The sequence below is a fragment of the Natrix helvetica genome (assembly GCF_964273705.1).
Source record: "Natrix helvetica genome assembly, chromosome: 10".
Taxonomy (NCBI): domain Eukaryota; kingdom Metazoa; phylum Chordata; class Lepidosauria; order Squamata; family Natricidae; genus Natrix; species Natrix helvetica.
This window is the reverse complement of record NC_138561.1, coordinates 1,601,755-1,613,257: the sequence shown is the minus strand read 5'-3', so window position 1 is coordinate 1,613,257 and position 11,503 is coordinate 1,601,755. Positions and strand designations below refer to the sequence as shown.

At 49.5% G+C, this 11,503-nt stretch overlaps 1 protein-coding gene across 1 annotated transcript; it reads right to left on the bottom strand.

Annotated features, from left to right (window-relative positions):
- Positions 1–454: 454 nt before the first annotated feature.
- On the bottom strand, positions 455–7,423 carry PRSS54 (serine protease 54; the record flags this gene model as incomplete). The annotated part of the gene is made up of 6 exons (XM_081963093.1): positions 455–1,148; positions 1,958–2,073; positions 2,196–2,446; positions 4,498–4,666; positions 6,286–6,405; positions 7,417–7,423. The coding sequence occupies 6 exons, from the start codon at positions 7,421–7,423 to the stop codon at positions 657–659; spliced, it is 1,155 nt and encodes a 384-aa protein (XP_081819219.1). The 3' UTR covers positions 455–656.
- Between the last annotated feature and the right edge of the window lie 4,080 nt (positions 7,424–11,503).

The following is an 11,503-nucleotide window of genomic DNA, read 5'->3' as shown; positions in this document are numbered from 1 at the left end:
TCACCTAACCAAACTGGCATTTCAAGAAGACTTTCAATGAAGGAGAATATTTGTAGCTCATGGTTGAAATGAGTTTGGGGAATGAAACAGCCAAGCTCAGAGAGCACCAAGGACCCTCATGGAGGAGTTTGTTCTCCAAAATTTCATTAGGCAAGACGTTTTAAAATCCGGAGATCAGGGGGGGAAATCCAAACACCTCAGGCATGAGGTTGCAGCTCAGAGTTATGCCCTAAGAGCAAAGTTGTAGACCAAATCCATAATTGGCACAAGGTGTAACAGGAATCCCCACCTTTGGGGGTCAGAGGAGGGAGAGCTCTTTGTACCCCTTGCTAAACACGTGGTGACCACTAGTCCAAGTCTAGCAAGAGGCAGCTTTTCGTCCTGGCCAAAAGCTCAAGTAAAGACACATCTCATTAATAGTAGGACACAAAAAAGGATTTAATGGACGGGGACATCTAGCCGTGGCCATGGGGTCAAAGCCCTGCATGAGGCATGCAAAGACAGGCTGCCATGAAGCTTCCTGGGGTTGATGCTTTGTGTTCTTCCCTCTCATGATGTCCCAACTTCTGATAGGGCGAGGAGACCAAGGAGGATAAAAGGATCTCCCAGGAGAAATCTCCTCTCGGGGGCCAGGAATAGTCTGGTTGGCCAGAGCTTCAGGAAGCCAGGAGGTGCAGCAGGAGGCCCATGCAGAGGAGGCCCTGCAGCCCCCGTGGTTGGCCCGTCTTTGCTGAAGAGAGGGCGAGCAGCTCCCCACCATAGTAGTCGTAGTAGAGCGGAGGGTTTGCTCGTCCCTCGGGGGGGCCTTCCGGGGGGGCCAGGCTGTCCTCCTCCAGCTCCTCCGAAAGGTTCAGGCTGAGGGGGTCTTCTGAAGCATCAGAGACATTGAGGGCTCTCAGGGCCAAAAAGGGTTCAAAGAGCAGCCTTGCCTGTTCCTCTGCTGGGCTCTCAAAGGCTGGATGCCTTTGGCCAGGAAAGGGGGATGCCGGAGCCCCCCATTTGGCCATGGTGGCCACGATCCAGTCACTGTAGTAGATGAGGCGGCTGTAGAGGAAGGGCCCGTAGCATCTGGTGCCCCCTTCACTCAGCAGGCCCTTCAGCACCCGCCTTCCTTCCGCTTCACACAGGACCGGGTTGCCAGCTGACCCCTTGGAGAGAAGACACAGATCACAATTGGAGGCTTTTTTGGACCATCTGAGACATAACTAGTTGACCTCATGGAGCACAACTCCCCCTGCAGGGTGGATGTCTTGGGGGCTTGGGGCCCCCACAGGAGAAAAACAGACCAACCAAGTGAGCAAGGTGGAGTCTTGCAGGATTTGAAGAAAGGAGCCCATCAGCCCAAATGTCCACCTTGCCCACCCAAAAGACTCTCAAAGGGGCTTGAGGTTCCTGATGGCCACTCACAGGAGGGACGCAAGCAAATGACCCTACATTAAGCATCCTGCAGAAAGCTCTGCCCACTTGAATAATTGCAATGCAAATGCAGACGATCCTCTATAGCAGGGGTGTCAAACACAAGGCCTGCAAGCTGAATCCAGCCTGCAATGTTGTTGGATCTCTTTGGCCCGGTCTACCCAGTGCAAAGAGGAAACATTGGGCCAGCCATTTGGGGAGTGGTGTCAAGCTACCCACGCCCACTCAGTTGGCCACGCCTGGCTGGTCCCCTGAAGACAACCACAATCCTGATGCATCCCTCAATGAAATTGAGTTTGACACCCTGCTCTACAGTATACGGGAGTTATTTTAGCAATTGTTTTGTCCAAAGGCCAGAGAGAAGATGTTACTCAGTTCTTTAACCTCAGAGGCTTGCAAAAGAAACGTGGCGAAGTACGTCCTTGCTTTCTGGCAGATTCTTGCTAAGTACAAGCTTGCTTGAAAGAGCAGGAAAAGATGGCCCTCTGAAACCCCCAGTGGGATCAAGGGGAGGTTAATGCACCCTTGAGGACCTCCTCACCAGGCATCCAGGCACTCGGTCACCTTCCCGATGGCTGCAACACTCCGTGCTGATGGTTCTGTGTAAGGGGCAGGGGTCCACATCTTCCACCGAGAGTTTCTGCAGAGGACCAGTCCCTGGTGAGCCAAGACAGCAAAGAACTTCTATGAAGTTGTAAAGGTTGGAAAACTATTCTCAATTGCATCTGGCTCTCCGTTTGGGGCAGCAGGGGAGGTTCGCAGGAAGAGCACCGGCTCACCTCCTTGAGAGTCCGGCCAGCCGGCCACAAAGCATTTATTCAGCGTTGCCCCTGGGAAGTCTGGGGTGGGGAAGCAAACGGGCTGCACAGCAATGCTGAAACGGAGCGGAGTGCTTGTCTTCAGCAGGGCGATATTGTGCACCAGGGTTATCTCGTCAAAGGCCTCGTGGGGGACGATGTTGTGGATGAGCACCGGAGATCCGCGGGGGCCTTTTGGATCTGAACCTCCAGTCAGAGCGGAGATCTGGGTCCTGGAAACAAAGGAAGGTCACCAAGAAACAGCAAAAAGTCTGTAGAGATTGTCCGTCCTCCAGGCCACAGTTGTCCTGAAGGTGCTTTTTTTTCAAGAGACAACTGGGCTTCCTTGTTTTTTCTTTGAAGACGTTTTGCTTCTCATCCAAGAAGCTTCTTCGGCTCTTCCCCACTATCTTGTCAGAGCTGAAGAAGCTTGTTGGATGAGAAGCAAAATGTCTTCAAAGAAAAAAACAAGAAAGTCAGGTTGCCTCTTGAAAAAGCATCTTTGGGACAAGAAAGAGCAAGGGTACTGGAGGAAACAGGGATTGTCCAGGTCACCTTTCTAGATGGGCTTGGCCACCTTCTCCTGGCACATCTCCTGGGCTGGAGGAGCAAAATTTTATCAGATGAATTTCCACTGCCTGGAGATGGAGGTGGAGAGGAAAGTTTGCCAGTGACTGCAAATAGCAGAGAAGACACAGGAACCTCAGGGTCAAATTAGATTTTTTTCATTAGGATCCTGGCTGAGAGTAGAAACTTAGATTCTCCCACGTGCTTCAAAAGTGCTAAAGGGAGCAGCCTGGAAGGGCTGTGGGCATGGGACCAACAACTACTGATGGGCCCTTCCTGTTTCTTTTCTAGCGCCAAGAGGACAACAGAAATATTCTTAACATAAACAAAATGTTTTTTTTTAACTAAAATAAAAAGATAAACCCCAAACAAACTGAAAATATAAACTAAAAAAGAAAAGACAGAAAAATGCATCTACCTTATATTTTATACTTATCAATAGTTTTCCCCCCATTCAATCATGCCAGCTTCTCAGAGACTGGACAAATCCTTGCAGCTTTCTTGGCAACATTTTTAAAAGAGATTTGCCATTGCCTCCTTCTTAGGCCTGAGAGGAAGTGACTGGCTCAAAATAACTCAGCTGGCTTTGTGCCTAAACCGGAACTAGAACTCACATCCCCAGTTTCTAACCCGATGCCTCAACTTCTACCCCAAACTGGCTTGTATCAATAGTTACTGGTTGATTAATATATGCACCGTGCAAAATAATCAATACATACGATCATTGTAGAAGAATTCTACCAAAATAACCAATGGTGTTGTACCATTTAATTAGCAGAACATGCTGCCTTTTCCAGCTGTACTGAGTTGCTTGAAACAGCCGCTACCTCCCTGCTGCAGACTCCCTTCCACCCTTCCTCCTGGCACCTGGTATGTTGCCATCTGCTTCTTTCTCCACCAGTGCTGTGAAGGATGGAGGTGGGAAGAAGAAGATGCCAAACCAGCCCCTTTGGCTTGACTGACTGTGCAATTTAGGGAGTTGTACACATCTGGCTAGCCAGTGCAAGTAGCAGTGGGACCAAGCATTTAGATTTACAGTATATACTGCTTCATAGTGCTTTACGGCTCTCTCTCAGCAGTTTACAGCCTCTTGCCCCCAACTGTCTGGGTCCTTGTTTTACCCACCCTGGAAGGATGGAGGGCTGAGTCAACTTTGAGTTGGTCAGGATCGAACCGGCAAGGAGCTGAATTAGCCTGCAATACTGTATTCTAACCACTGCTCCAAGCAGCATTCATATTTATTAAGTATGCTTCAAGGGACACAGTAATGGTGGCATAAGCTACTGCTTCCCTCTATGCATGTCAAATCCATAAACATTTTTTTTCAAAAAAAATCTAAAACAAGAGCCAATGGTTTTTTAAAAAGGATCCCGTGGGCCTGGGGAATGGCAGGGAGCTAAGTACCGACACGGAATGGGAAATGGGAAATGAGCAGGATTTGGAGAACCTTTACCATCTTGGTTGCTCATGACTCCAAAGTATCTCAAAATAATTGTTTAAAAGTGGTCTCTTGTGTTCCACCGGGATCTCAAGGGCTCCTTTTGTCACCATCATGAATGCAACGGATCCCTATCCAGCTCCCAAATGCAAGGAAAGGATGTTGCTGGGAGAACTCCCACTTGGGTGCGGGTGAGTTTGTGCGTGTGTGTGTAAAATCCCAGGATGATTGCTGAGGGCCGTCTTGTTCGCTTGCTTGGAATGAGCTCCTGAGCGTTACCTGCTGTGGAAATTGGAGGCTGCGCTTAGGATCCAGTCTTGACTTAGGATGGAACCAAGTGCAATGTGGCTGCCCTGATCCTGCAGCGAGACCAGCCAAGGGAATTCACCGACGGCAGCAACCTCTTGGGCAGAGTTTGTGGGAACTAAACTGGCTTGTCTGCCACAACCTGCAGCTTTGGGAAAGAAATGTGCAAGTCCGTCATCAGGGCCTCCTCACCCTCGCCTGAAGTTTTTGCATTTCTTCCCCATTTTCCCAACTACAGCATGGGTCCCCAAGCCCCGTTCTGTGGACCAGCACTGAGCCACAGCATGCCAGAAACCGGGCCGCACAAACAAGCCAAGCCCCATCTGGCAGCACACAAAACCAGTCGTGGAAAAACCTCTCTCCATGGAACTGGACCCTGGTACCCAAAAGGTTGGGGCGGGGGCTGATTTACGGGTTGCTCAAAGAACACAGCTTTATTTGACCATTCTTTCTGCTATGATTTGTCCCATGTACTTCCTGCAATGTTGCCCTTGTTTCTGAGCGCTCATTAAATTGATGAGTAGAAATTATCTCCCAGAGCCCCCAGATTTCTTTCCTGGCTTCCTTTCAAGGAAGGGGGGCGTTTGCACCCTTTTGGGTGGTACATCTTTTGTGCCCATTCCAGACTGGGAGGCTCTGCTCATGGTCATTTATGCCCTCGTACCCTCTTGTTTGGACCACTGCAATGCGCTTTATATGGAGCTGCCCTTGAAGAGCATTCAGAAGCTTCAACTGTACAGAATGCAGCTGCACAGATAGTGAAGGGTCCTCAGACATGCAATAGGTGCACCACCACCAGCTGCATTGGTTCCTGGAGGGTGCAATTTAAGGTGCTGGTTATGATCTTTAAACCCTACCAGCTTTGGAGTGCCTTAGCTGGAGTGTCTTTTCTCCATGATTTCTACCTGTCCTGTCTGACAGAAATGGGCATGCTTCAGGTCCTGCCATCCAAGGACTATCAGCTGGCATGGACTAGGAGATCTTCCTTTTCTGCTGTAGCTCCTGCCCTCTGGGCCGTCCTTCAGAGACTCAGATGCCCCTGACCCTCTTGGCTTTTCGTAAGGCCTTAAAGATTTGGCTATGTGCCCAGCCTGTGTGTTAAGAGCCCCGTTTCTTGGTTACAATGACAATTATAATAATTTCCTCAGCAGCTGCATATATTTGTGTTTGTACTGTTTGTAACTGTTTTAGAAATGTTTGCTGCCCAGAATAACTGGATTGAGATGGGCAGCTATAGAAAATGAATCAATAACCTTTTTTTCATGGTTGGAATTGCCAATCCCAATTCTAGGAAACACAAACAGTCATTTCACACAATGGGCACCACTCTGACAAGCATGTTTGCCCATTGTGTGAAATGACTGTTTCCTAGAATTAAGATTGTCAATATTGACCATGAAAAGAAGGTTATTCATTCATTTCTGTAGCCGCCCAATGGCAAAGTTTCTGTGACTGTGAAAGTTGAAGGGAAGACGAATAGCAACATCAAAGCAGCAACGAAAGGCTTGAAAAATGCTTCAGCGATTGCAAGGAAACATCCACCCATTAAGGTAGTTTATCCAGTCTCGCTTCTTTCCTGCCAGCACAGGATCTGGCAATGGCAGCAGAAGGCAGTCCTGGGCACAAACAGGCACAACAATGTTTCTCCATTACTTTGTGCCCTTCGTTCCTCCCAACTCCAGCCTCTGCCCAAAAACTCTTGTTGTGGCCCTGTGAATTGGGGGTGGGGGAGGTTTATCTGAGCTCAGGAGCTCCACTCACCGGCTCGTCCAGAAGGAGGCAGGATGAAGACCGAGAGGAGAAGCAGAAGGCTGACATGCTGGCCCTGCCAAAGAGAGGGATGGTGAATTGGGGAGGGGGGGGCAGTTCTCTGTGTCCGTCCTCACCCACAGGCCAAGCAGCTCTGGTCAGATGGGCAGCTTCAGGACCCCAAGAGGAGCTGCTTGTCAGTTTCCCATGTAGCATTTCTGGGCAGGCTGAGTGTGGCTGTGCTTGACTGGTTCTATGTGTTGCAGAAAATCAAGAGATAGGACTGCGAGATCAAGATAAGCTTTATTTTGGCCAAAAAGTCCAGACAGAGATAACAATTTATAACATCTGGACAAAAACCTATAGAAAAGACAGTAAGCTTTATACCTTTCTAAGAGCAACGTACATGGAAATGTTTAACTTCACTTCTTATTGGCTACCTTGAGGAAAGAGCCTTATAAGTAGATAGGGTCTTACTTCTCTTTTTGTCTTGGGCCATAGGTACTGACTACGTGTCTCTAAGCGAACTTTAGCTGAATCTTGTGTTTTTGTGAGACTATTGAACTCTGCGGTTAGGCACTCACTTCCTGTTCTTTTGCAAGCTGCAACTCTGCCCATGTGGCCTTTTAATATAGAAGTAAAGGGGCCCCGAGAGGCTGTCCAGCCTGACCCAGTAGGTTTCACACTTAATGTCCAAATCTCACTTTACATCCTACTTTATCCCCCCTTCTAGACTCTATTAATAGCCTCAATTTAGTCTATCCCATTATAGGGTCTTTTTTGATTAACAATATAAGCATGCAGAATACGCAACATCAAAAAAAGCAAGGGAACAAGCAATACACATGGAATAATTCTTAGGGCTTATCTTCTGGAAGTACTTTCTCCACTCCTAAGAGTGCAATTTGAACATACGAGCCAGTATCTGAAATTTCATCTTCCTCGAGGGTATGTGGGATATGGCATTAGCATTAATCAGCATTAACTCCTTTTCAACCAGTATTTCCTTTACGGACCTCATAACGAGTTGCTTAAGTAGGGGTATTATGCAAAGGAGAAAGGCTAAGCTTGTGATCCCACATAACAAAAGAAACAGCATTTTTTAAATCCAACCTGTTCCTGGTAGCCAAGAGAACCACTCACCTTGCATTCTTTGACCAATTGAGGAAGCTCGGTCTCATAGTTCTTTAACCACCCCTCGGACTGTCCCTGATCTATTCATATAGAAACAGCAACCTTCTCCCAGGAATACACATAGCCCACCCTTTTCAGCAGTTAAGAAGTCTATGGCACGCCGGTTTTGTAAAACCACTGCTGCCAAGGCTTATCCCTGAGAACTGGTCCTTCAAAAAGATAGTGGGAACTGGTGTTTCCAGGGGTAAAATGAACACAAAATCCCATGGTGGATTGTATCGAGAGCCAAACAGGAAAGTTGGGGTGGCTGGAATGGCCTTGGGCACCTTCCAGTAGTCAGATTCCCCTCCCAACGGTTAAAAATGAGTGGAGGTGGGAGCGAGAAAGTGACTTTCTATTGGAAGAGCTTGTGAGCAGAAGGAGACATGCTGCGAGTTAAATTTCACATCTACAAGGGTCTTCCTAGGGGCAAGGTACATTTCAGATGGGCATTGTTCCTCTGATAGTGACCCCACAGGAATGCCAGGTTCCTGATATCGTTTGATACACAAGGAGGGTGACCCTATGATTTCTACACCAACGGCTATGGAGCCAAGATGGGGAGACGGCTCATCCCCAGTCTTTTGAGTGCATCATACAGATCACCATGCAGCTGGGCTTCTGCCGTTTTGGTCTACCCCCCTTGTCAAAGACTATCATAGCTCTGGTCTTTCCCCAAAGATCTGGCTCAATTGGAACAGCATTGTAAGATGAAGGTCCAGCAGAAAAACACAACCTGTGTTTTTGACCCAGTGCAGGGTCAGACTGATTAATTAAGCTTTGACCTAACTCCAACACTCTTTAACATATAGTCCCCTTTTCTCAATTGTTGCAGGGTCTGTTTTTCCTATGCTCTGCCCTTTTTCTTACAGGGTTTGTCAGATAATTGACTTTAGGTGTTGGGATTGACTTACGGTTCCGTCTCCAAGCATAAATGATGCGCCGTTGGTGGGAGCGGACCTGTTCCACATCCTGTAACTTGATTCTCCAGGATTTTTAACATCCTCAGATCCTTCTTCAAGAGCAAGGGGTGTTGCTTGGGTATTTTCACAACATTGGGAACTACTATTCAAGATGTTATCACTTAGCAAGCCCTTTGCCAATAACAGCCAGAGCCACAAAAGGCTCATAATCGCCCCTCACACAAAAGTTCTCCTAACACAATTTTTTTAGCCTACTGAATCACCACGTCAGGGAGAAGGCAGGTGTTATCCTGCCATATGATAACCTGCCATCGATGGGAGAAGCATCAGAGGGGGTTCGGGAGTTCATGGCTTCCATGACAGCCATGGACCTGACTCAATTGATTCAGGGCCCGACACACGAGGGAGGTCACACCCTGGACCTCGTTTTTGTCTCTGGCCAGTGGTTGAGTGATCTGGGAGGAGGGGATTTAACCATCACTCCCCTGTCATGGTCAGATCACTCACTCCTTCGTCTTGACTTCCCTGGTGCTACCTCCCGCTGCGGGGAGGTGGAACCGGAAAGCATTAGATGGTTCCGCTCCAGGCGCCTGATGGAACCGGATAGGTTCCAGACGGAGCTTGGGCCACCACCTGTAACCCTGACCCGCCCCCGGGTAGAGGACCTGGTGGTCGCGTGGAACAATGCGACTACCGGGGCCTTGAACCGGGTGGCGCCTTTGCGGCCTCTCCGGTGGCAACGATCCACCCTGGCCCCTTGGTTTACCGAGGAGCTAAGGGTGATGAAATGCCGCAAGAGACGCCTAGAGAGTCGTGGGAGATCCTCCCGTTCCGAATTTGATCGAACACAGGCACGAGCCCATTTAAGGACGTACCTTGTGGCATTGAGAGTGGCCAAACGCCAATACTGCGCCACTCTCATTGCATCCGCGGAGAACCGCCCTGCTGCCCTGTTTCGGGTGTCCCGCTCCCTCTTATTTCAGAGGCCGTGGGAGGCCCCTCTACAGGGCAGAGCAGAGGAATTTGGGAAATATCTGCAGGATAAAATCGCTCAAATCCGGAGGGATTGGGTCCCTGTCAGTGGTCCAACGGAGACGTCCGTGGCGAGTCTTGTGGATTCGACCTGGGAGGAGTTTGACTTGGTTGCCATCGAGGATTTGGACAGAATGCGTGGACGACTGCGACCCACCACATGTTTATTGGACCCGTGCCCCTCCTGGCTTGTACTGGCATCCTGGGAGGTTACACGAGACTGGCTCCTGGGCCTAGTGAACGCTTCGTTGGGCGAGGGGTCTCTCCCGGCCGCCTTGAAAGAGGCGGTGGTGAGGCCCTTGCTCAAGAAGCCTTCCCTGGACCCTTTGGAACTGGCCAATTATCGTCCTGTCTCCAACCTTCCCTTTCTGGCGAAGGTTGTAGAGAGTGTAGTGGCTTACCAGTTTCCACGACATCTGGAGGAAAATGATTATCTAGACCCGCGCCAGTCCAGCTTCCGCCCCGGTCACAGCACGGAGACGGCCTTGGTCGTGTTGGTGGATGATCTCTGGAGGGCCAGAGATAGAGGTTGCTCCTCTATCCTGGTCCTATTAGACCTCTCGGGGGCTTTTGATACCATCGACCATGGTATCCTGCTGCGCCGGCTGGAGGGGTTAGGGGTCCGGGGCACCGTTCTGCGGTGGTTCGGCTCCTACCTTTCTGGCCGGACGCAGCGTGTGTTGGCAGGGGAGGAGAGGTCGACCCTACGCCCCCTTACTTGTGGGGTGCCACAGGGGTCGGTCCTCTCGCCACTCCTGTTCAACACATATATGAAGCCGCTGGGTGAGATCATCCGTGGTTTCGGGGTGGGATACCACCTGTACGCTGATGATACTCAGCTGTACTTTTCCACCCCGAACCACCCCAACAAGGCCGTCGAAGTGATGTCCCGGTGTGTGGAAGCCGTACGGGTCTGGATGGATGACAACCGACTCAAACTCAACCCCTCCAAGACGGAGTGGCTGTGGGTACCGGCTCCCCGGTTCAGCCAATTAATTCCATCATTGGCCATCGGGGGCATTCAACTCGCCCCCGTGGAGCGGGCGCGCAATTTGGGCATCCTCCTGGATGCCCGGCTGTCCATGGAGGACCATGTGACAGCCGTGGCAAGGGGGGCGTTCCACCAGGTTCGCCTGGTGCGCCAATTGCGCCCCCTACTGGACCGGGACGCCTTACGCACAGTCACTCATGCGCTGGTGACGTCTCGCTTGGACTACTGTAACGCTCTCTACATGGGGCTTCCCTTGAAATGCACCCGGAGGCTACAGTTGGTCCAGAACGCAGCCGCGCGGGTAATTATGGGGAGTACTAGGTACTCCCATGTGACACCGTTCCTGCGCGAGCTGCACTGGCTTCCTGTGGTCTATCGGGTGCGTTTCAAGGTTTTGATAACGATCTTCAAAGCGCTCCATGGCTCAGGACCTAGTTACCTGCGGGATCGTATTCTGCACCATACATCCCTCCGACCAATCCGCTCGCACAGAGAGGGTCTCCTCCAGGTGCCGTCCACTAGGCAGTGCCGGGGGGCAGCGCCTAGGAGTAGAGCCTTCTCTGTGGCGGGCCCAGCCCTGTGGAATGACCTCCCCCCGGATATTAGGAATACCTCTGACCTCCGCTCCTTTCGTGTAAAGCTCAAGACCCACCTATTTCAAGTTGCTGGCCTGGCTCTACTCTGATCTAATTTTATCGCTCCTGACGGGTTTTTTATCTGGGATATTTTAATTGCATCCAATTTACTTAGGGGCTTTTAAACATTGTGTTTTTACTTGTTTTTATCTACCAATTCACCTCCTCCTAGTATATGTTTTGTATATGTCTCGGTATATGTTTTTGGTATATGTATGTTTGTCTGTATATTTATTTCCTATGTTTTGTTGTACGCCGCCCCGAGTCCTTCGGGAGAGGGTGCGGCTAAGAAATAAATATTTATTATTATTATTATTATTATTATTATTATTATTATTATTATTATTATTATTATTATTATTATTATTATTATTATTATTATTATATATAGTTTGAGGAAGAGCAATATCAGCTTTGGGCAAGCCACAAAACCAAATCTTATTTGCTAAACATATCACCTACAATCCGAAAACTCC